Raw genomic sequence first — 26658 nt, forward strand, 5'->3', positions numbered from 1 at the left:
GAAAGTGTTAACATCATGCAAGAGAGGGGGCTGTGCTGCTGAAGTGACCATTCAGGGAATGTAGAGATGTGCAATGATGAAAATTATGCAGCTGGACACAAAGGACTTAAAGATACAAAGAAAGCCATCCCGGAATTTTAATTAGCCACTTGAAGAATGGAAGATTATGTTCCCAGTTGTCCTGGTATTTTTAATAATATAAAAAGAACTTCTAACAGTTTTCACAGGCAGGCTGCCAAACCACACTCCCTCCCTCATCCTTCCGCTTCTTTCACTTACTCCGTCTTCTGTGCCTGTCCTGCTCTTTTTTTCTATTAGGTTCTTAATTAATCTCGTGGATTAATTTATATGTGTTGTTAAAACACGTGTTCTTACCCTGAGTGCATTCCGTAGGTGGGAACACAATAAAAGGCCCAAGCAACGATCCAAGAGGGGAAAAAACGATGCGCGGAAAGGAACATGCCACCTCTCTCTGTCTGCCATTACACATTCCTTCTGTTTCCAGCGCTGGATTCAGGATTCCTTCTGTCCCAAGGAACAAAATGCTGAAACCTCTCTCACAGAACACAGTACTACATGGTCTGTGATTTAAGCTTATGTTTCTTTTAACTACATTTATTACTGGATTAGACGTTTCCTGCTAATCTTTATGGGTGGCAAATGTTAATTAACTTCCATTAAGACAGAAGACAAACAGCAGATGGACAGACTGAGGCAGGCAGGCAGACAGATAATTAGATATAAAGAAAAACATTGCTTGCCCTCATTTTATGAAGTGTTTCTGGATTTAGTTATTAGAAATTAAAAGTGTCTAGCGTACTGCATAAATTAAACTGAAAAAGTTAAAGCAAAGCGAAAACATGGAGGAGTTTTTTAAAGAAAAAAACAGCTCAGTACAGTTTATGACCGAAAGGGAGAAAATATCCTGCAGATAAACATGTCTGTCTGTCAATCAGGCTAAGAGAAGAGAGTCACACCGCTCCCTTGAGATTCAGCTCTTCTCTGGAGAGCAGTGTGCTGGAGAATGCTCCAAGCATGGGAAATGTTTACACCGTTCTCTTCTCCCCTGCCAGTGAGTGATTTTTATCCTAATGAACAGGTTTAATAAGGGAGAGTAATTCAGTTGCCTTGTAGTTCAGGCTAGGACAGGCAAATATTTCAGGGCTTAACTGTATCCAGAAGCGTCAAGCCCTTGCTGGTCGACAGCAGTTGACATTTAAGCCTAGATTTTAAAATGCAGTACAGCACAGAATGCTATTTGCCAGCAGCCTTCTTTATTCACACAGCCTAGAAGAACAAGGTCTTTAAAAAAGAAAGAAATGCAAGTGCTTATTGAAACATCCCCCCCCCCCCCCCACATTAAAGACCAGAAAGTCCCTTTTACGTTGCATGTATCCCTGCCTTCTGGATAGACATATAGGACTGTACAGGTCTCGATTATAAAAAAGTGTACAGTGCCATGTTCACAGCAAGTGAAGAATGCATCTGGTTAAAATAAAACAAAAAAATTGTAACTTAGTAAATAATACCAATGCTGTTACAACCCACAACCTGTTTTGATTCTACCTTCTATTTTCTTTTAAATGGGCCAGTTTTACCAGTGCTTAAGATCCCTGGGTGCTCCCATCTAAAACTGATACACTGAGAGGAGCTCAAAGCACATGTACACAGACCTCCATTGATACAAAAACTCACATCCAGACATGAAACAAGTTAAAGGACCAAAATGTGGACATATTCTTCGCAGGACAGCAAGTGCAACTGCAGAACTAAACTAAGCAGCAAGACGACACCAGCTGCATCAGTGGGACAAAAATTAAAACTACAGGGACATGATGGCCACACGTTTTGAAATATCTCTACCCATCATTAAACACTATTCTTCTGTCCTCTAGCCTCCTTGGTCTCAGGTCTAGTTAAATATCCTCTCATGAGGTTTAAGAAAACAAATTCAGTGAGGTCACTGACAGTCACACACATTGACAAAAAACAGGCTGAGGCTGTCCAAAACCACCCACACAGTCTGCCCTACAAACACCTCTGTTAATCAACCACAATGATTCACAGTTTACCACAGCTCAATTTTTAAGCCTAAGGGAGAAAACAAGCTTGGAAATATAGCTTGTTTTATTAACGTTCTTGTGTCTTTGCCCACAAATAAAAACCTTAAAATCATCAGCAATTGGCCAGCTTGGAGAATGGTTCAAACCCATTTAAACTTCATATGTAGCTGCACAATCCCCTTCCTTGTGGTATATGTGCACGTATGCTGTGTGTCAATGGTCTGAGGCATGTAGCTTTGCATCACATGTCCAGAGCTGCATGAATTGAACTTTCCACCTCCGAATGCCGCATGGCTCACTGTCTTCAAGTACAGGCAACTCACTCAAAGGGACTCCAAACTGCATTAGATTTGCATATCTGCATCATAATCTTCATTGCAGTCTCAGCAGAGGAACATCAGCTGATGCCCTTCCACAGGGACTGGACAGCCTGCAATCACGAGAACACTGCAGATCTCACAGCCAAAAGAGGCTTGCAAATTAAAAGATGCCCTAAAGTTTGATATTCATCATGTTTCATTAACTTGTACAGTAAGTAATTCCACACTGATCACACCTGGGAAGTGAACCATAATGAATGGAGGTTTATCTTCCCTGCTGCACAAAATATATACAGTACTCTTGTGTACATGTACTTGGAGATTCATTCTCTGACATAAATTGATGTTTGGAATTTAATCAATCAATATAAACAATAAAGGAACAGCCAAGTAAGTCAGCCTCAATAAGCCCCCGGAGAAAACTTCACTCCATTTATCTACATCCATTCATAAAGAAAAGTCTTTACCTGATGAGTTTTAACCTCTCTTCGGCACATTGTGGTCTGACATTTAAGTCAACATACAGTAAGTCAACATATGCGACTACTGCAAATTCTGTAAATTAACAGACAAGCAACAACCAAACTACAGAAAAAAACATTAATACACATCGGTTTTCAGGGAACACCGTAAGACTTCAAATGCACAGAAGTCTGCTCCATGTCTAGATTTATAAGCTATAGACTCTTGTACAAGTTACTCCAACGAAGAAGGACAGTAACATTTGAAAGTATTTGAGTTTCCTGAGCAGGTGATGCCTGTAATGGACTGGCGTCCTGTACAAGTATACCCTGCCTTGTGCCCACTGCTTGCTGGGATATCCTCCGGCTCCCTTACCACATGGAATTGGAAGAAGTGGTAATAAAATGCATGAATGGAGAAGATGATGCTAAAATGGATCAAAACGCTGTGAAAAAATGTTTTTTTTCCCTTTGTCCACCTTCCTGTTTACCTTCTGTTTCCTATGCTTGAGAAATGTGTGCTAGATTCTTTAATAAATCTTTATTAGCTGTTTTTTTAACTGAATTAGCACTCTCTAAATTGCTGTGACCCTGGAGTCAGGAGCAATAGAAATTAAATTGCTTTAGTCTATCAGAGCCTAACCATCAGTCTGTGATTAAATGTAGCAGTTCTGGATTCTTTTTTGCATTTTGCCTTATTTTTTTTAAGGAATAAAACTTATCCTTTCCACACAATCCAAGCACAATCCTTTGAAAATCCCTGTACAAAGCAATGTGATTTCCTTCAGTCTTCTCTTAACATAATAACAAGACTGATTTCTTTTAGATTTTCCCAAAGAGACACTGTGAAAGAATCCATGACTGCTAGGCAAGAGTGTTCAAAACTAACAACCTATTTATGAATCCTTCGAGAATAACACCTTTAATAATGGCAAATGGGTTTTGTTGGGGCAAAACAGATTTCCACTTTTAAATGATAAAATGTGGCTAAACCTGAATTAGAGGCTATGTAAAGTATTATTGTTATGGTTTAAATATTAGTTGCTTAAATCAGAAATGACTATGTTAGGACAGCAATTACACAATTCTGTAAAATTAAAGTCCATAATTCAGTCACTATCTTTTTAGGTCATTAATACCAAAATGAATAATATTCCTAAATATTTTTCCTGATAGGGTGCGCGTCAACATGTGTGCGACAAGAGACTTTAAATAGAAACTACACATCTTCTACAGTGACTAATGCTTAGACATAACTGCCGTCATCAATGACTTCAGAAGTTCAACACCCTGATAGAAAAACAATGTCTATTGGGGTTCTTGCAGAGCTTTGACAGATAAGCTTGCAACACAGCTCTTACATGCCTAAATCTTCAAACCTACTCATGATTTTATTTAAGGACAATAATAGAAGAGTAAAGGAACACAGGCCGTCCTATGCCAGGACTTTAAATAGTGCTACAATTAACATTGAATTGAATATGCCAAGGAAGATAAGGATATGTTGAGGACAAAACAACCCGCAACAGAATGTCATTGAAGGAAAAAGCCAAGGCTTACTTGCTGTAATATGTCGAAGGGGGCTCCCGTAAAGTGAGCAAGAGAGATGTTCTTTTTTCTTCAGCCGAACATCAGGTGCCTCCTTCCCTTTCACATTAGCTGTTCTACTGAATTATTCTGTCCCTCAAGGGGAGCCTGAGGTGGTGAAGTGACGATCTGCCACCCTGCATGCCTCAGCCAGATTAATTCGGACTTATTAGCTCTAAGTAAATGTAACAAGAAAGTATTAATATAGGAAAATTTGATATCCTGAACTATTAAATGCTATTTAGTGTTTTAATCAAAGCACTTTCAAACTTACACCCATAGCCCTTGCTGTGAATATCTAATGGCAGCTTAAAAAAAGCTTTACATTAAATGTGTGGTGGAGACGTGGAGAATTTAAATCACTAATCACTAACAGTCAAAGTCTGTGTGTTTTTAATATTCTCATAATAATGTTAACCTAGTATCAGACAGATTCCCCCCTTCCTTTGGCTTTTTTTCTTCAGCCTCCCACAAGTAATCGTTCACAACAAGAGCATCTGAAACTATACCAGTTTCAAAAGGGAAAACGTAACAGCAACAGAAAAAATTGCATAAGGGCATTTTAGTGCTACATTTTGGCAGTGCAACTGGTATTATTTTGCCACCTTTTTAAGTGCAGGACAAAGAGAGAACAAGTAAATTGTGCATGTTGTTCTGAAGCTCCCAGGAGTGCATGGGTTAACAGACCACTTGCACTGTAATCCATGACTGCATTCTGCTCGTCTCGCTCGGGGACGAGGAGAGAGTGCCTCTCGGCTCCATCACAGTTACTACGTTTTGCGATACTTCCTCTTTAAGCAGGTTAATGTTTTAATCAGCCAGTAAGGTATCTAGAAAGTGAGGCCTAGGAGGCAGGCAAGAGATTAAATTATTTCTTAAACAAACTGAGAAAAATAAAACAATCTGATCATTCATAACTGGGTTAATCGGGTTTTCTTGAAAATAACTGATGCTACAGCGGATGATTGACTGAATTAAGCCAATCAGATGAAGAGAGTGCCTCTTTCTGTTCATTTTGTAGCACTAATGGTTTCTTGGCAGACCATTAAAATTTCCCTTACACACAGCTTTAGTTGTTTGTCACTGAAGGTCAAAACTCACAGCCAAAGGCAGAACTGCAGCATAGACTGAAAGACAGCTTCAAGTGAGGTGCAGAGTAACAGATCTAGTTTAGAAACCCCACTCTCATATACCAATCATTTTTCTTCAGTCCCAGGATAGTAATCCATATGTCCACATTATTTTTCTGTTTTTTGACAAGGAGGGGGGCACAGAATCTCCTAACTTTCTTCAGTCTTTTGGCTGGCTAGTTTTAACCCTTCACCCTGAGGCTTCCTATGAATTACGTGGTTACCACAGCAACACTGTCCTTCTGACAGGCCTTAATAACATGCTTCCAACGGGCTCTGCAAAAATTACTACCCCAAAACAAAGGCCTAATGACGACAAGCTGTTGTTCCTGAGCATCTCAGCAGATGCTGTTCTTTACCTGTAGCCACACTGACCTTAGACTGTTGTCAGATGTTAGGCAGGGTCAGGGAAGGAATAAGGCTAGTTGACTGTAGGGGGGTAGAAAACTTCAACAACATATTTTGGTGGTGTTGGGGAAAGGGGTCACTGTGTGTGGTCATAACATAAGGTGGTTTAATATAGATGCGAACAGATTGAATGTAATCAAATGATACAGCCATTGCCAGTGTAATACTAATACACACAGACAAGGCAGGCTGGTAGTGTGACAGTTGGAAAGGTGTGAAAGTGGAAATTCCAAGCAACGCCATACACAGAGAGAGAGAGATTGGAGATGGTGATGGAGAGAGGCCATCCTGCTCTTTTAGACACTGAAAACAGAAGGAGTCAGTCACTGGCCTTCAGAACTGTTCACTGGGAGGATGAGAAAGAAAGCCAGCCATGTGTTATTAGATGGCATAAGGTTATCACCATACAGGTGCATTTTTAATTTTTATTTCTGTTCCACACAGCCCCTCGTCTGGGCAGGCAAGATGAAGAGAGCAGCTGACCAGAGGTCGGCCTGTACCTGCTGACTCACTGAGCCAGAAAGCCACGAATGACTAATCAATCTGTCATATGCAATCAGTCCTGGGTTACTTATAATAAGCTTATCCTTTATAAGAGGAGCAAAGAGGGGGAAAAAAAGTTTACTACAGATTTTGTATATTTATTTATAATTACTATTGCTGACTTTAATGGACAAACCAAAAAACATATTTCATCCTATTATTCCAAAAGACAAAAAACCTTTACCTTCTCCAAACTTTTGCCTTTCAATTAGATGAAAAACAGGCATTTTCTTGTATTCATTCATTAGACATCTTCCAGTGGTTCTCTCACTTCTGTGGTTTCCCAAAAGCTTTTATAATCTCAGTTTAAAAGCTTACTCAATTATTAAGCGGAGGTCAGAGTATGGAATGGAGTGTGGATTAACTTTTAGGAGATCATGTTTACCTTTCATGTTTTGCAGAGGAAAAGTCTTACATCAACAACAGCATAAGGAAACTGATGAACAACTCTTATCAACACAGTATGACAATGGGCTAGAACAGGGGTCAGCAACCTACAGCACCGCTGCAATTATTGGCACACAAAGGGATTTTTAACGGCACATGTAATAATTTTTTTGTGGCTTATTAGATCTTTAAGTTAAAAACCTATAAGAACTATGCTTAACTGTTCTATGATTCTCTACAACATGCTACACAATAAAAGCTCTTCGGCAGAGAAAAAATTATTCACTTGGTTTATTTACTGCATTATTTTTACTGAGGCTAGTTTATTGTATTCACGGAAAGCTGCAATCCATACCACTGATAACATTTTTCATATTTAAGTGTAAACTCAAACAATCAATATCTTTTTCTCAGAAAAAAGTAAAACCTACCCCAAACTGCACAATGAAAAATGGGTTACAAAACTAATGTTTCTAGCCAACATTATCACACATATGAATGAACTCAACCTCTGTCTGCAGGGTGCAGATCAAACTGTTCTGGGTCTTTTCAAAACATGGAAGGCATTTCTTGCACAGTCTTTGTTGCTGAGCTTGGGTGTACAGGCGAGAACAGGCATCAGAACTTTATTTTTTTGTCAGATTACAGGATTTCCATAATTTTGGACCACCGTTTTCATTTCTGATTAAACCAGACAGCTTTAATACCAGTGACATGGATTTTTCACTGTTTCAGTGAATGGGTGTCAAGGATTTCCCTGCTAGTGGAATTTGACAGTTTGAAGAAAATGACATTTTCAATGCTCTCAGCATTTGCATCAACATACCTGTAAACGGGTAGATTATTTTCACATATGAAGTCAGATCTTTGTCCCTCTAGTAGTCAGTTAACAACTTGAAACCTATACTTAAAAAGACTTGCGTGTCATAGGGTGAAATCCTACTCATAACTATGCTCACACTAAGCAATCTCTCTACTCCAAGTCTTGGTCTCAGAGTGAGGTGTATTTTTTAAAGACATAACAAATATTATAAAAAAAAGCCATTGAATGGTCCAGAAAATTTCAAAGACTTCATTTTCTTGTCAAAAAAGGAACATCCTAATTCCCTTTTGGTTAAAGACCTGTCATGCATGTGGGCCTCAAGTGTTTTACTCCTGAGTGTTACTCTCCTCTCTCTTCATTTCTGCATTTCACGCAGGCGAAAAACATTCCTGAACCACCTCTCCTGAAAGGTTAGTGCTGACGTTAGATTCCTACACAGGAATGCAGCCAGCTCTCTGGGGTTTTCATTATAATTTGGAATAATTCGTTATGGAATTGTTTCCAAGTGCTGACACCAAATTAAAATACTTCTGAGCAAATCTGTCACAAATACAAGGAGGAACAGATGTAGCAGATGGGCTGCAGGATTTAGTCTTCAGTTGCCTTCAGTAGACACTAAAATATTGAGCCATTAGGGGCTTTTGTCAAATGGAATCAGGTGTGATAAAAACATATCGCAACACACCACATGAACCGTGGAGCAGCAAAGCGAAAGTCTCTTGTGCAGAAGCAGCTGTAGAGATGGAACAAAGAAGAAAGCTTGAACGATCTTTGGCAACGAGTAAACATACCGATTAAAAACTTAATGTATTATACTAATTATACAGTAAAACAAAAACAACTTCTTTCAAGGGATACACTGAAGATTCTCTTGTTAGAGATTACAGATCTCCAACTTGGAAGCAGTTTGGTAGTATTGTGCATGTTTAAATATACCAGGCACAGGATTAAGTAGTTTTTTTTAAGGTCACAATCAGAACTTCAAATGGTCTGTCATGCATCATTATCTTTCACACTGAAGGAGAGAAATGTCAAAATATTTCTTATCAACAGGCTGCTCAGTTTCTTCTTGTGTTCTATTCTTCTTGGTTCCCATCCCCCCCCCCCCCCCCAAAAGGGTTGCAACACACAAGGGTAGATGAAAGGCTGGTCAAGTTCCCAGAGAGATATTTTAGAGGAAGGCAGTCATCCGAGTTATTTTTAACTTTTACTCCAAAGCGCACAAGCAGTTGTGACAAACAGAAGGTAGTCAGGTCTTACATAAGTAGGGCTTGTGTCTGGACTAAGCTGTGGTCATGGAAAGAGAACTAGTACGTGACGTTAGCAGAGGGCTTAAATGCTTTATCAGAGGCTTGTGGTTTGGAGCACCAGTTCCATTTCAGCAGCAAATCAAGTGTATCGCACACTAGATAACACGGCTAATTGAATTATCATAGAACATCAAATGCTTGAACTTAAAAGCATTTGACTGAGACTTGACATCACAAAAAACCCCACCAGAGAAGGTAAGGCAGAGAAAAGGGGATTAAAATTTGTCCAGAATCACAATCATTCAAAACACAAGACACCACTGATGGAAAAAAAAACATATCTTTAAAACTTAAAAGTATTAATTGTTTTATTCTTTATTGCGAGAGACGGCTCTCACAAAAGGTCCCAAAACTTTCACTGACGCTCAGGGGTAACTACTCGATGGCTTTGTTGTCAACTGCACAGCTTGCTTTTTGAAAACACTTTAGGTATGGTAAACTAATTTATTTTCTACAGGTATGAGAGCTATATTTCCCCCCTTTTAGGATATATCTAGCTGTAAAAAGAGCTATGCTTTGGAAATAGGTGCAGGTGTCCAGGATTTATATGAAGCTCTTTGATTTCAGCAATATGTTAGTATAAAGAACACATTGTTGATTTATGCATTTATATTTATTTTAACAGCCAAGATTTCTGCTAATATTCTTTTGTTTTAAGTGGAACACCTGGGAGCCACACAAAAAAGATACAGCAGAAAGGATTGAAGCATTCATCAAACACCTCCAAATAATTGTGTGGACAAAAATGTAGACACCCATTAGCGTAAACTGGAAGCAAAGACTTTGATCCTTTTCATAAAGTTCTTTTACATTAGCTTTTAATAAGCATACCTTTTGGTTTGTCAAGTATCATTTTAGCGAAGTCTCTCAACTGAAAAAAAAGCTGTTACAGAAATAAGTGTCATAGAGATACGAAAGAGGGCTGTATTCACAGTACACCTCCACAGATGTATATATATTACCAGGGACCGAAGAACAGCAGGTATGACTGAGGGACTTAATTGCTGTTATCACCCAATCTCCGATAATTCTGCTGTACTGTGATGTAATACCCAGTGTTTGCAATCCCAGAGGCCATATCGAAGGTGAAACAGGGTTGGGGAAGAGTGAGTTGAACAGGGTGGGTGCAGCAACTAAAGATCCATATCATTTTCGTCACTGCCACCAAACACACAATGCTCTTATTCCTCGCAGCACTCCAGACATCCATACATGATTTGAGCGAGTCCTTACAAACAGGCTGTCAGCACGATTACCTCTCTGATTGCTAAAGTGAAACAGGATCTGAAAGCTGAAAATTACTGTTATAATACAAGTTAGGTAAGTGATATTAACCCTATCCTGTGCTGGGGAGTGTAGGGAGAAGGGGTTTCCATTGTGTGTGTTTCTTGTGTTAATCAGCAGACTAAGTATCAACAACTCTAATATAGAAGTTACAGTAAATGCATAGATACTACAAATGTATAAAAATGAAAGAAAGTAAGTCCCCACTGGTAGATGCATCATCGAAAGAGGCATTGATCACTGTGTGGTAAAAGTACTTTATGAAATATTTCTCAGACTTCTGAACTTTAAGACACCAATAAAGTCCCAATGGCTTGTATTTCTACTAGCAATAGAACCTGCAAGACTCACTGCTGGACTGCTGTAACACAAAACCTTGGGAATATTAGGCAAGGTATGCACACCCTTAATCTAATTGTCCATAATTATATGGAAGCCATTCTTAAGCAGCAGGAAATTCTTGAGTTTAAAATGTTTTTTGTAATTAGAGATGGCTGATTTGCTTCATATTGGATTTTGAGCACATACACATTTAGTGCACATAAGAGGTCTAAGAGGCTGGAGGAAAAAAAAGTGCACAAAAAATTAATGGTGACAGGTAATGGATCGTACCCTAAATTTGATTAGTTTTAGAGCACCCCTATTTAAATTCAATGTCCCTCTCTCTCAAGGTGTTCTGCAAGGTTCCTGTGGTGAGATCAATACTTTTTAGTATACACATCATGGGTGCCCAACTCTGGTACTCAAGAACCACTGACCAGCAGGTTTTATTGGCCTCTTTGAATTTCCATCTTCTTAAGAACAAGTAAGCAAATTAGTTTAATTCGGTAATTAAGGGTTCAGGTGGAAAGAAAGTCAAACATTATGGCTTTCCAGGACTTGAGCTGTGCACCTCTGACTATTACTCAGATCATTAGTCACCATGAACTTGCATTTCGCAAGATATGAATAAAAACCACTTTGCATCCAAGCCTATCAGACAATGATATATTGACGCACTCTTAAGCACTTTTCTGGACACTCCACTCAAAGCGCTTTACAGTTAATGGGGACTTCCCTCCACCACCACCAATGTGCAGCACCCATCTGGATGGGTCATGAATTCTGCAGCGTGTGCTAACTTCAACTACTTTACATCAGGATGTATCGGTCATCCTTAGGACATTTTACTGGCATCTAGAGACATTTAGAGTGGACTTCCAAGGTTTTTTTTCTGTTTACACATAAGGCTTCAAATGGTCTGGTTAAGGATTTATTACATGAGTATAATCCAGGTCTTAATCCAAGATCTGACTATTCAGGCCATCTTACTCTACCAAGACAACATTCCATACAACAGGCAAGAAAGTTTTGGAACCAAATGTCTACATCCATAACAGAGTCAGAGATAGTCTCCCTTTTGCAAGCTCACTTAAAGACCCAGCTTTTCATTAGAGCTTGTAATGCGTAATTTGCCTCACACTAGGTTTCACAAAGCCAATTTGCTGTGCTTTCTTTAAACTGTGCTTCAAGTATGTATAGCACCCAAGTGTAGTTGTACTATTTTTCTAATTTGTGTAAGGCAACAGACTTAACACGACTTAAAAACCTGGTAATGAAAAGGATAACCAACATACAAATCCACCAAGTTGCAGTTAAGTGCAAAGTATTTGAATTTTGATGTGTAGCAACTGTATCAATCTAGGACTAGGAATGTCCTGAAGGGAACAGGCTGATTCTGGTTTTCGACCAATGAGAGAAATATCCGCTGTGCTGAAGAAGGCTGAAATGATGTATACAAAACTACAGTTCAATGTTTTTTTCCTCTGTTCATTTTTCTTGGAGGCCACAGGAAAGAGGACTCAAATTGTTAAAAATATACAACTTAAGATAATGCAATTTTAACTCCATGTAAATGAACAACCTCCAAAAAGTGTAAGGTTTTCTCTAATTACATGAAATCTACTTTAATTCATATTAGTGTTCCTCCAGAAGCCTATATCTTCAGTACTTCACAAGCTTACATTGGTGGTCTAGGGGCTTCTATTAAGTCAACACAAGGCCATCTATCTATAAACACACTGTTGGACGTCTTGGCAGTGCCAGTAACCCTCATAATCGTCCACCATTTCCTGTAAGGACTGCTCTGTGGAGACCAGCCAGCTGGAAGATGTCAATGATGTGGTCCCAGCAGGAGACGTATATAAAACAATTGACGTTTCCCTCCAGTAAAAAGCCATCCTTCCGGCTTACTCCTGATCAGAAATAATTACCCGAGATGGGATTTCGAAACCACATACAGGGTTCAAAGTTAACTAAGCTCATGCTTCAAAACAAAATAAAAAGGTTCACTTAGGCATCAGGGCTTATCCTGGCTGTTGTGTTAAGCAGGGCTCATGATCAAAGATGAGGGAAAAAAGGAAAGCAAGAAGCAGCAGCTTAAATTAATTTATTTTATCACAGTGCAACACAACATCTTTATTTATCTCCTAACTTGCATATTTTTTAATTAACCAAGGACCACCGCAGTGAATAGATCCGCCATGTTTTGGGTCCTACTGTGAGCAGTTTCGTCTCCTTGATTTTCCTTGATGTTTTATATTTTCCAGAGTTGCCCAGTTCCTTGCTTCCCAACTTCCTACTTGACAACCTAAGTCCACTGATGATCCAAACTATGTGACCTCATTTGCTAAGGCCCAGTCATTGGCCCAGTCAGTGATAGGGCCATCAGAACTTGGTGCATGTGGTTGCTATACCCAAGATTACTGGCCTCTCTGGCACATCAACAGAGCGAAATAACCAGAGGTTTCCTTCTGACAACATAATCACTATATTTCTTCTTGTTTTTCTGAATGCTGTAAAACCAGAAGCCGATAAAAGCTCGGTAACCATGCCTTTAGATGCGGGGGGGGGGGGGGGGGGGGCGTTTATTTATTTTTCTTCCGTTTTTAATATCTGCTAAGAACCCCCAAAAATATTTTTGCTGTATATCGAGTTCAACATTCAGAATTTTTTTTCTTAATGTGTTTTTGCAGATTTGGCGCAGTGTGGATTTTGCCAAAAGAGGACGAACATCTGTGAAAAGGATCCATCTCTGAGGGCAAACCGGCAGCTTGTTATCATTAAGGAGGCGATTCATGTGCTCCCCACCAACCACGGCTTCTCTTCTTGTTACACTGGCTTTTGCGGAGGCAGTCGCACCAGATGTCTGTAACTACCTTCAGATGGATGACAAGCACCTGCTGTCGGGGGAAATTAAATAGCTCATCTGTGGGGTTTTTTTCAATTATTTAAAAAATTTTGCTTTAGTTTGTTTCAGAGGAAAACAGTTGACCGAATGTTGCGAACATTGGAATGTAAATTCACAATCTGTCTTTTAAAAATGCACTGACATAAAAAGTGAGCTGTTGTTGATGAAGGTAGTGCTTGCTTGAGCTTTTCCAGTAAGTTGAAACAGGTATCTGGTGCATTAGTTAACACTGGTGGAGAGATGAGACCTTTCTCCCTTGAGTCAGAAGAATACCAAAGATGAAAAACATTGTCCTTGAACAAATATCAAACTGAAAAATGAGTTTTGTTTCTGTATATGAATGTTATTTGCAGGTTTATGGTGCTGTACCCATGTACTATTCAAGGGGATGTGGACCTCCTAGTCTCACAGGCTTCATCACATCTAATACCACTGTGCATTGTGTACTTATCTGGCTGCGTTATATTTGGGACAGAATCAAACCCTTGAAACTTCGGCAAAGCTGAAGAAAGAATAACAACCCAAAATCCTTTTATGTTTTTATTAAAGGCAAGAACACACACATTGAATCGCTTCAGGCTTATACAAAGCACCTATTAAAAATATCTACAAACAGCTTTCAGTAAACTAGAACACAACGGAATGGTAAAGATCAGCTCAATGTACTTAGAAATAAAGATGTCCTTCGTAATAGGCAGCTTTAATTTAGCTTTTCACTGTCCGATTGTGTTATGGATCCCATATTATAATTTGTCCACAAAGGGAGTACAACCAGCTTGAATCCTGAAGCCTTTGTCTGGCAGCTTTAACAGCTCATAAAGTCATCCAGCAAGAATTTACTTTCAGTGAATACTGATGGCATAGACGTTTCAACAGTAAACAGTGGTAAAAGAACTTATACTTAAACCAGTGGCAAGTAATTCTATACAAACTATAGACAACGTCTTACAGTATCTACTTTAAAAATCACCAAGTCCTTCCCCATGTGGACACACAATATTGTTCATGATGAACAAGATCTAAATGCACAATCTCAGCAGCTTTTGTTCAGATGCACAGAACAAGGTTATAAATGAGAAGAGGCCATTTGCCCATCTTGCATAAACACACATTCCATTTAAAATCACATCAATACAAAATAATATGTTTATTCGAATGCATTATCTGCTTCTTCCCTTGAAAACACCCTGGGACTCCCTGAAGCAGAGGCTGTAGCTGTGTTATACAGTCAATCTCCGCCATGTAAGCACAGTAATTGTAAAAGATGTTCAATCCCTTTGAGGCTTCATTAGGCTTTTGCATCAAAACTATAGACAAAAACACCCTCTACCTTTCAAAGAAAGAAAGCAAGAGAAACCTAGTCCTGCTGCTACACAGGCTACAACATTTACCCAGTACTTTCAAAAGTGTTTTGAGTGGGAGGCAGTTATTCCAAAGGGAAACAGCAATTTTCGCTGTGATATGTCACAGAACAGAGCCACAGAGGTAGACTGTAAATTGGGCTACAGCACAGGCAATGTCTGTACAAAAACACAAAACACGCATTCTGCTTACTTTTTAATTTAAGAATACATTTTTTGCATGTCTACAAACTGTAGGCATTAACCACTGCAGGCATTAGCATGATTATATACTTTATCTGAAAATAAAGTAATGCATAAATAATACGTGTAATGCAGTGAATATGTCCAACACTCAAAACTTGAAACCACTCCTCCAATTAGAAGGGAAAAGAAAGTCTCAAAGATAAATTAAAAAAAAAATTTCATTTTAAACACTTTCGTTTTTTTGGACATGTTCAGAATTAATGCATGAAGGAGGAGTGATACTCTGTCCACTATTTGCCTTTATTGCCATCTCCTGCAAAACAAAATGTAACCTCTTACCTCCAGTTCTCAATATACACTGCAACAATGAAAGAAACTGATATTCTAAACCATTATCTTTTCTTTTAAAGATCATAAATGCCTTTTGAATAAAAGTTTTTACAACTTGAAGGAATCTCCACAGGTTAATGCACTATATTTATGGAATAAAAAACACTATGCAACCCTGAAATAGATGTTTTTTTAATCCTAATAGCTCCCCAGGACAATTTAATTGGTGTGTTTCGTGGCTGCAAAGTGCAGAAGCAGATTCTAATCTGTCCATTTCTTTATGGGCTCCAAGATGAGCAGAACTAATCTGATGGGGAGATGGAATGCAGCAAATGAGTTGAGCAAAAGCACCACTGCATCTTTTGAGAATCTTTGAAAATGTGAAATTTGAAAGTGTGCTTTCCATACAGTTCAGATATGGATTTTTATTTTATTTTTTTAAGATTGCCACCTTCATGTGAGATGACTGAAATGAGCAGGTGCCACAAACCAGAGCAATCTTATTCAATCTTCTTTAAACTGATTGTTCTTTAAGTGAAACTGTCTGGGTCTAGTGGCCTTTAAACCCATGTGACTCTACTACTTTAGTGAACAGCTGTGGAATACGTACCATAGTAAATCCTATATCCTCGTGTCATTCAGACATTCAATTGTAATAAACTCTAACTGAGGCTGCATTTGGAGAGGAAGAGCAGGGCATTGCCCTGCACAGGGTAATGTTAGACCTATGGTTATCTGCAGCAAAATTAATTTGTGAGTTAATCTTTCATTTAATAGTAACAAATTCCCTTCACCTGTAAACAAAACAAATATTCTCTTTACTTTACAAAACTCTCAGCCATACTTTACACTAGTATTTAAAAAATGGTGATAATTTATGCGCACAATCCTTTCTTGGGTGTTGCTTTCCTTTATTAATCATCCATTTCCAACACCAACTGGGCTACGTGAAGTGAAATTCTCAGACGCTTAGGTGAATGTCCAATTTAAAGGACCTCCAGTGTGAAAGGTTGTATCAGGCCTTTGATTGGCTGGATAAGAATCAAAAAGGAATGTCTTTCAAAGCAAAGTGGAGTTGTATGAAGTAACAGGTGTAGCTCTGGAGAAAGAATATGGCATTAGGAGCAGAAAAGACTGCTTTTCCTGGACTGTCCTGTCATTCACAGACTGAGTGACACACAGGCAAGGTTCAGATTCTGCCTTGTGTGAAGAAAAGATTAAATCTGATGCACAGCAACCAGCCTTTTCTCGCTAGGAGGACCTAAGTGATCACAGAGCACATCTGATGTGAAACAAGGTTGAGAAGGTCTGGTTTAACCAAAAACTCACAGAGCCAATGCCATTATCAATCAGGTTGAATGGAGCTTCAAAAGCATCAAAAGGCAAGGGGATATATTCAAGTGGAATTCTTTTGGGCACGAAGCCTACAGGCCCTCTGTTCAAATACTACTTGCACATCTATAAGTTCCTCAAATACAAAGCAACTGCAGCAGAGACAAAGAGATGGAATCCTTACAGAGGCCTGCCTGGCAACCATATAAGTCCTCAGAAATCAGGCCATGTCAAAAGGCCATTACAGTAGCATTGACTGTAGTAACAATGACCTGTGATGCCACAAGAAGTCTAAGATTTGAGTTTAAGGCTTAAGTTTGGTATTAGGGAGTTCAAAGAGAATAGCAATTAGAAAGCCCATATAGCAGTTGGAATGCTAAATTAAGTTCTAAAAGTGTACGTGTCTGGGAGATGGAGTGAGGGCTAAGCTATAGAAATAAACGTAGTTAAACAATTAGGTGACTTTTTTTTCTCTCATCAGTAATGCACGATTAGCTACCAGGTGTTCGTCAATCTTGGCTAAGACCATTGCTGTGCTATGGCCCGTAAAACTACTTTATTTATAGTATCAAGATACAGGTGTTTTAATCTTGATTAATACAGAACAAAACTCAAGTTAAAAGGAAGCACAGCCAAGATTCAAACATTCCCATTCCAGAGTGTGTGTTTTAACACTGGCCCCCAATTTCTGCTACTGTTGCCAAAGCACTGTGCAAATGAAGGTCAGAGAGGAATCTTAAAACCCAGAGAAACAGCAAGTTTACAGAAAGTTCAGGAGTTTTTTTTACTACTTTCAATGACATCACAGCAAAAGCTTTAAGATTCTGTGCCATTTAAAACAAAAACAGCATTTAAGACTTTAGAAAATAACCACATGAAAGTTACTGTACCACTTCTTACATTCCGTGATATTGAAAATCTAGAATGCCCCGACACTTCAAAAACATCCTTGAGTTAGAGAAATGTTTTAAGTAAGACATTTTTCACTGTCATGGCTCATGGTGTAACCTTGGAGCAATAATCAGCCAGAACTTCATGGTAACATTCTCATAGTTTTGCGTCTGTCTCACATATCAAATGACTGGAAAGCAGCACACTCTGGGATAGTATCTGCACATCTTATTTCACTGCAAGGAACCTCCAAACTACAGGACCCAGTGTGACCATACAGCTCAACGTACAGCGTTGTTTTAACTCACTTCCACACTATTTTTTTAATATTGGAGCTTAAGAAAGTGATAGAGAGAAGAACAAATTAAAACAAATTAAATTTTGATACAAGCAAGGTACTGTTTAAGCAATGGGGGTACTCTGTGTTTGTTGATGAAGTATAGAGCAACTGAGTTCTTTTCATCTATCCAGAGTGCAAGTGGAGAAGAAGAAATGGTTCCAGTCTATTCACTGTGCAGCAACAGCAAACACAATGGGAGCTCAACAGCTTTCTGAAGATATGTCTTCAGTTAACTGGTATAGGTAGGCATAGCACATAGACAGCACTCTATGTGCTGTGTGACAGCACAGTGGAGTTAGAGAAGAGACAATAGGACAGTAATAATACAGCAATGTCTTTAAAAGCTCCAGCTATAACTAGGTTATTTTAATTGACCAGTATATTTTTACCATTTTAAAAAAGCTCAACAGTATTTAAAAAAATAATTTGAAAATCTGTTTTCAATGAGTAATTACCCTTAAACAGTCAATTGTCAGATCACTAACATAACAGCTTAGGATTCTAGAACTCAAGACGGGGAGACAGCAACCCTGGATGGACATTAAAATTAAATATGTGTCTGTCTGGCACCTCTGGCCCCCACCCTCCCCCCACTACCACCCTTGGGCTAACAATACAACAGAGCAATCTCCTCAGCTATGAGATCACTAACATCACGAAGAGAAGGGTGAGACAGCCTGGCTCGGAAAGCATTTGCCAAGACCAAATGAATCGTGTTTTCAATCTTCACAAGAGACTGCCTCCTTTCACTCATTGGCACCACAGCCAAGGCTACAATTTTGAGTGCTTTCAAAACCCCATTGAAACCAATACAGTTTACTTGCACGAACATCACTTTCAAAAAAACATCTTCACATAACTAATCCTGCGGACTCAAAAGGATGAAAGAATGGCTTCACCTTTTTTCTACCCCCTCCCATGTCTTATCTAATTCCGTTTTCCCGAACCAGTGGGGAGAACTAAGAGGCATGTTAAAAAGGATTGTGTGCTTCAGCCTTCTTCAAGATTAACCCTTTCTTAGCACCTTGTAGCTTGTCTGATGAATAAAAACAGTAAAGCGATGGGGGGGGGCAGGCTGGGGGGTATAATGGTTGAACTCCAGCTTAACTATGAAAACGAATAAGATAATCTGGCTAATTAGAACTGATCAATTAAGATTTGGTGTAAAGATCATTCTTTAATGCACAAAGCAAAACACTTTCTCCAGAATCAGATGACTCCAATACAAAAAAAACAATTTGATGTTTAGCAATTCCCTTAATGTAAAGCATTCATATTTTCAGATTTATTTAATTTCCAGGCTTGGCTAAATTCTGATAACCCAGAACTGACTCAACACCATTCTGGAATAAAAAGACCACCTCAAAGTTTATATTTTATACTTTAAAAGATATATTCAAATCTTGCTTAATGTTCAGTGGCACAGGAAGGCTTGAGCAAAATGCTAACAGACCTTTATGTGGTTTTTATATGCAACACCTGCAATAACAATTTCATTGAATATCAGCAGTCCACAAGGTATGGTAAATTAACAAGCAGGAAAAAATTGCCTGGTGCAGGACTTCATGTTACCATGAGTCGTTTTTACAGAATAAAGCTGGGTCTGTGGAGTATAGAACAAACTTCTCCTGTTGCAGCCAACACCCTGACTTCTTTCCACCATGTAAATAAGATCCTTAGATCAATTAGCTACTAACAAAACAAGGTGGGCTGAACAGGTTCCTGATGCTTGCAACTGTTGTCATGCTTAGTTTAAAAATTAGCGAATTTTAGAAAAAGAAAAACCCCCAAACATAACACATGACTAAGTTTTTGGGAAACAGTAGTGGACTAAGTGGTCCTAAGTGGAAAAAAAATGTTTATTTGCTTTATGTTTACTGTCAACCAAGACGGTTAACACAGGTTAACAAAGAACAAGAAAGCAGAAGGACCAGCAGTCAAACAAGTGTTAATGTTGGTGACGCTGGCAGTGTGCTTTCATCTTCTGTGGTCAGGCAATTGAAAGTTGCCTGACAAAGGCTGAATGGTGCCGAAGAGGTTAAAAGTCCTCCAGGAACAACAGTAGCTGGCTCCCACCCAGTGGGACATGGGAACCAGGGCAGGCGAGGTATAAAGGACCGATTGTAGCTGCCTATTGGCTTGGAAACAACTTGCAGGCCTAATGAAACTAAACCCTGGTTACAGCGGCGCAATAAAGGCCTAGACCCTAATGAAAGAAAGGATGGGGGAACAAAGAGCAGGAGTTGTTTCAGCTTATCCAAATAAGAGCACTTTGTTTTGAGACCCACTCAAAGCAGATTACAATAAACCAATGACTAAGCATAAGCCTTCCCAACTAATTAGGCCGTTCACCACATTTATTACAGATGGAGAAGTTTTTGTTGTTGTGGCAGTCATCTTGACTCTTCATGTCAGTTTAAAATGAAACTTCACATTTTAATAAGTGGGAAACCGGAGATGTTTTAAAAACATTTTTAAGACTTCTCTTTGCCAAAAAGGTAGGGTCGACATTTTTAGATGTGGATCATTTTCATGGATGGTCGGCATGGTTCTGGGACCTGTAAACTAAGGATTCAGAACCGTTTCACAATGCAGACGTCATCACGCCATCCGATCGTACCCTTGCACTGTTTGATATTTGTATAGCATTAAGTACTCAAAATAACATTTTCTCAGTCATTTCTTGACAATAATTTGAAAATAATTGAATGACATGTAAAACAAAAAACTTCTCAGGACTATTTATATTTAAATTAAACTCAGTGCTGTCCCTTAAACAGCTTTGATGTCACCATCACCACCTTCTAGTCTGATCTCGTCAGATGTCAGAAAATAAATGAAGTAGAGCCTGGTCTGTACTATGATGGGAGGACTGCAAGTAAAAGTAGGTGACTTGTCTAAGTGGGGTTGATGGCAATCTTCATTCTGGACCAGAAATTCCAAACCAATTCCCCAGTACAGTGACTGGGGACACTATGCTGTAGAAGGCCATTAAAGGCCCCATGGCTGAATTCAAGAGACTGAGAATGTTGAACCTGGCTAAATTCCACACTGGGCTTGTACAGTCTGGCCTCCCTAAAGTTCCCCCTTAATTCAATTGCTGTAGCAATTTTCTCACTTCTTCATCTGATCAGCTCTATATTAGGACTGCTGGTTCATATCTGCTGCACATCAACCAGGTGGTTTTCTGCATTTCAGTGGCAAATAAAGTGTCTCTCCTCCTCTATATTTAGGGTCCTTGGGGATGAAAAATGCTCCACAAGTGCAATTACTTAATGGACAAATAAAATAATAAAAATGTAATAAGAAAAGGTTGATGGTCTTCATTCTACAATAACAGAGATGGGTGCCCTTGTAGTTCATCAATACAATTAAGATTTTAATCAGCTCACTACACACAAGAGCCATAAAAAGGTTTATGCTGAAAAAAAGCATGATTTTTTTATGTGTGCAGAAAATCTGACACTATGGCTATGCGTGTCAGTGAAGCTCAGTGCCGATTTAACATGTTAAAGTTCATTAAGTGGTTCAAAGTGATTGAGTTCTGTTCTGGTGATGAAAATCACACTTTTGGGTAACTGTAGTAAATGGAATCTGAAGTAGCAGCTGAATTGCATGCATTAACTGCGTGTAATGGAGAGTATGCAAACGGGACTGAATGCAAAATTAATACCTAAAAAACTAGAAAGCAGATGACTTAAGAGAACCAAATAAAACTTTGGTAAAAAAAAACAGTCCTTAACAACTCTTCCATCTGTTTCAATTAATATGTGTCAGGCAGGAATTAGAAGTACCACTATTTGATTCAGGATCAATGTCTGCCCTTGGAAACAGAATTAGAACCTGCCAGACATCAAGAACTGGATACAAACGCCTTCAGACAAATATTAATTGAAAAAGTTCTTGATGATAATTAAACTGTAGTCTTGAAACACCTGTTTCTTCAACATTCACGGGAAAGAAAGCAATCTTCTCTCCTGATGTAAAGCTGAGGAAGAGCATCCCACTGTATCTTGAGTTCTTTCTACATTATTGACACCTACAGTATAGCATTTTTGAGCATTTCTGATTTTGGGACCTGTAGACACTTAAACTGTCTTCACATAGGTGCTGAATTTTTCAAGTATATTTGGAGTAACTTTTTATAGATTACTGTAGTAAGAAAATATTTAATATAGCTTTTCATGCTTGTATAATTCGCACAAATACCTGCAGCCTCATGAAACCTGAAACAGAAAGCACTTTGCAATGCTCTCTTTTAAAGCTTGTTTAGTGTGTTCTGCACGGATGCAAAGAGTGACACTTGAACAGACAGATTCTCTGACCCTATTGGCCACGCCACCTGTTTCATCCTTCTCTGAGCTCCCTGATCAGCAGGCAGCATGGGCACCCACGACCTCCGCTTCACTTCTGCTTAATTGGCCTCTACTGCACTTAGGCAGCCTGTGCACAAAGTCATTCCGAAACAGGCTCCGAGTTCTCAACATCCTACAGTTCTGTTTCAGAAAGTTAAGACTGCAGAGCCATAATGAACATGGACTGCAAGATATGCAGGTATACTCTGTTTTAAAATTAAATTAAAAAAACCTCCAACTCTGTCAGTTGCATTAAGGACTGGGCTGGTGATGGGGGAGACTAGTAGACTGAAATTTTGTGACCTTAAGCCGAGTACAGCCCTGATTTTGCATGACAGTGAAACATACTCAATCAGGCTCTGATTTGTTTTTCTCTCTAGAACGGTTTGAAAAAAGCTTTAAAGGAAAAAAAAACGCCAGCTTGGAAACAGAAAACGAGATCTGTCTGAAGAAACTTCATATAATCAAGCTGCATCAACGTAAAAGCATTCAATCAAGAAAAATTTGTGTTAAGCCCTATTCAATCATGATTACAGAGGCAGCTCTGAATATTTACTTGCTGCTCAGTACCCATTTCTTTTTCCCTCTTTTTATATTGCAACCTTTATTTAACAAGGATACACCGAGATTAAAATCCCTTTCTCATAAATGGCCTGTCCTCAAAGCCCATTATTGAGTGACACAATGGACTGAATCTACCCTGAATCTTTCAGTGTCGTTTAAATGAGGACAGTTTTTGCCACCTGAAAAGGCAAATCAAGACCGATAATGATGCAATCCAGGAATTTCCATCTTAACGGCTCTTATACCGAATACTACATATGCTTACGAAGCTACAGATATCAATATACACCTTCCTAGCACTTTCCTGGATGGGGCTGGGTAATGCATGCATTACTGAAGTTGCTGCTCCTAGTCACAGAATGTCTGACCAGTCATTTTTGGCTTTGAGTGCCCAGGGAAAGAGAACCTGGCATGATCTTGGGACGGAGATGCAGCTGGAGATGGATCTTATCATAAGAGACAAAACCCACATGGTAAAGCTTAAACATTGTTGAAAGGCACCACGAGATTAGAGGAGACTACAGCTTTTCTGTAAGATTAATTTTTCCAGCATTTAAAGACAGGAAAATGCTTTTGGAGAGAAAAAAAACAAACTGCAGAATTTAAACGAAGAAAGATCCTGTCAAATAATGAAATCATGCAGCTCAGGACCTTCCTTCAGTAGAAACAAACCAGCATGCAAATCTAAAATCACGTAACACACATCAGCATAATACAAGGACTTACTAGAGGTCATAAAATAGCACAAAACAACATACAAAAATAGAACAATAAAAAGGTGTGCATCAGTTTTACTATTCAGTCTCATTTGGAGATGCAGCAATTTAAATCATGGTGTTAGACCTCTCAGAATTATTGCTAATAACTCCCAAAAGCGATCTTACCTTCCCAAATTGTTCAAAGTACTGCTTCACATCTTCCACTACTGTGTTAGCTGATAATCCGCCTACAAATATTTTCTTTGTTCTTGTGACCATCTGGAAAAGAGGAAGTAAGAACATACGGAAATTTTAAAGTCAGGTAGTATTTAAAACATCAAAACCAGATTGTTCAAAACCAAAACAATAGAAATTCATTTTAACCACTAGGAAGTGTAGTTTTGGCATACAGAGAGGATGTTATTGGGCTGAAAGTAACAAAAGGAATTTTAATATCTAAATAACAAGGATATTTTTATAAGCTGTTTTGTTTTAGTTCTTTCATTTATCTTGTCAATAAAGGTGGTTAAGAGGACCTCTCTAGCCCTTTTGCGCCTGTTTTAACATCAAAGACAAGTAGCACTACCTGTCCCTTTGCTACACTGAGATTCAGGAAATGTAATCTTTTATGTTCACAGAGCAGAAAGCATCGTAGTTTAATGGCGTGATGTAAAACCAAATACCTGTGTACAATGTGGACGTTACAGACCCCAGAGCACTGTTTCTTCAAGAGGCAAGGGGATTAATACCTCATGTACCAAGTAATATCCCTGTTCAGCTCAATTAACTTTTTTCTTTTTTTGCACTGTTTAGAGAAGAAAAAGCATCTCCAAAACTCAGCTTATCTCAGTGACTTGCTGACCAATGTGAGGTCTTTGATATGAATGTAATAAAACAGAAATCGACAAAAAACATGCATAAAACAAGTTCATGTTGTTCTGTTTAGGGTTCTAGTTTTAATACAGGTATTTCACACATACCCTCAAAATATCAGCAAATTCTCGTTTTTGTATCTTTCTAGACACTCTAGCAACAAGGTCAACAACTTCAACTGATTAAGACAAATCTCAAATTGATAATTTCAAAAAAGGGCTTATAACATTAACAAAAAATATAGCAGCATAATGACCTAATTTAAGGGTAAAATTATCACTCTACATTTCAACCATGAGGTGGGTATTTAACATCTGCCTAAATCATTTTCAAGAAACTAAACATTTTTCTTCCTTTTCAACATACTGAATAATGCACAGATTATTAATAACGGCAAAACAACCAGTAATCTCCTTTTCCTTTCACTTACAATATTAGCTATCTACTTTTGCATATCTTTTCTGTGCAAACACCTGCATTTCAGGTTGCACACTGCCCTCAGCAGCTCACACACTTGGCAACAGGCTGTAAAGCTGGTGGCTAGTGACTGCACACTTCGACCAGTGCCATGCATTTGCATGAGTAGTAAAGACTATTTGCATGACAGGAGGAAACAGCCCTGCCACATGGCAGCAGGAGCAGAACAGCCACTCTTCCCATTGATACTGCAGAAGGTTATCTCTCTGGGACGATCAGAAGCTGTGCATTGGAGAGGCAATTGATGATAAATGGTGGTGTGGGTATTTATCAACATCACTTACATTTATCACTAGAGATCTTTGTAATAGAAACGCACTATGGTAGGACTTCAGTCTTCATCTCTCCCAGGCTTGCAACATCTTTTACAGCTGTTTCATCTGCTTCCCTTGATAAATAATCTTACTGTCTTCCCAAGCCATTGTAAGTCATTTTCTGCACTTGTGCTCGTCAGCTTGTCTTCGGTGAGTTAAGTTTTTAGTGCGGTTTTTATACTTTCTGACAGAACAGCCCATGGCTGATGGGATTTCTCAGACTCTGGACCAACGCAATTACTTTCACCATTTCTCTCCACAGTGACAACAGAAAACAGCTGTTCCTTCTCCATGCTTCTCTCTTGTTTTAGAGAAAGAGCAGTACATTTCTGGTTGGAACACAGGACATTCAAAGATGATTCTCAATCAATGAGCATGCATACTGTACATGCTATCAGTAAATACACCTTTGTCGAATCTGTGCAGAAATTAATTAAAGTCTTCATACCTTGAATTACAATTTTCAAAGGTCAAGATCTTTAACAAAAGGACAGAGATAATACACAGAACGTTTCAGACACCGGAACACTTTTTGCCTCAGCAGGACAATATCCTACTCTGGCACGAGGGGGTCAAACCAGTATGCTGCTCTTGAGTTTTTCACCACCAATTCACCTCGAAAGGTTTCTATACATCCTAGCAAGACTATATAGCCTGAAGACCAGAAGCTAAGGAATCAGTTGACCATAATCATTCCATCTGGAGAAGAACTGAGAAAGCACAACACATTCTACAGGCTTTGTTACACTAGAATCTTGTGCACATCAATTCCGAATCTAAGTCTTAAACAGCACTAAATACTTCTTTAAAAAATATTACTTAGCTTTGATCTTTCCTTGCACTTCCATTTGCATATTTTTAGAACGATTAGATCATAAATTCTAAATACAATTTAGCCTCTGTGCTTTTAGACAAAATTAATAATGCCACACTACAATGACACTTCATTTTATGATTACTCAGGACTATGTGATTGAGAGGTTGAAATTATGGATGTAGTTGCTGCGTCTTGTAATAGCATGCTTCAACAGAAGAAACAGCTTCTGTTCTTATTGCTCAGGGATTTGAAGATTCAGCGCCTGCAATTAATATATGAGCTTCTCATTATTTGTGTAAATGTGAATGGCTGTGGCTGTATTACAGTGGAGATATTTTCACACAAACCCATGATGAGAGGTAGGTGTTAAAAAACAATTTAACAGGGTTCCTAAGAGGCTTATTGAATTTAAGGTTTTACTCAGAATGAAGAATGTGCCAGGTAGCCTGGAGATTGCTGGTTCAAATCCAGGTTATGCCACTAGTCAAATGTGGTAAGGAGCTCCTAGGAAAAGGACTGGCCAAGTGCTACCACTCTTGGGTAAGGAGAAAGTGGCTGAGGAATCATCAACTCCA

At 38.8% G+C, this 26658-nt stretch overlaps 1 protein-coding gene across 23 annotated transcripts in view; it reads right to left on the reverse strand.

Moving 5' to 3' along the window:
* The window catches only part of msi2b (musashi RNA-binding protein 2b), a 231443-nt gene that overhangs the window by 151483 nt on the left and 53302 nt on the right, over positions 1 to 26658 (reverse strand). For all 23 annotated transcript variants that reach the window (XM_088907278.1, XM_088907276.1, XM_088907268.1 and 20 more), the window contains exon 6: positions 23789 to 23881. In XM_088907278.1, the coding sequence (XP_088763404.1) occupies positions 23789 to 23881 (93 nt within the window). The remainder of the gene's footprint in view (positions 1 to 23788; positions 23882 to 26658) is intronic.

Source organism: Atractosteus spatula, chromosome 27, assembly GCF_055471065.1.
Source record: "Atractosteus spatula isolate fAtrSpa1 chromosome 27, fAtrSpa1.hap1, whole genome shotgun sequence".
Taxonomy (NCBI): domain Eukaryota; kingdom Metazoa; phylum Chordata; class Actinopteri; order Semionotiformes; family Lepisosteidae; genus Atractosteus; species Atractosteus spatula.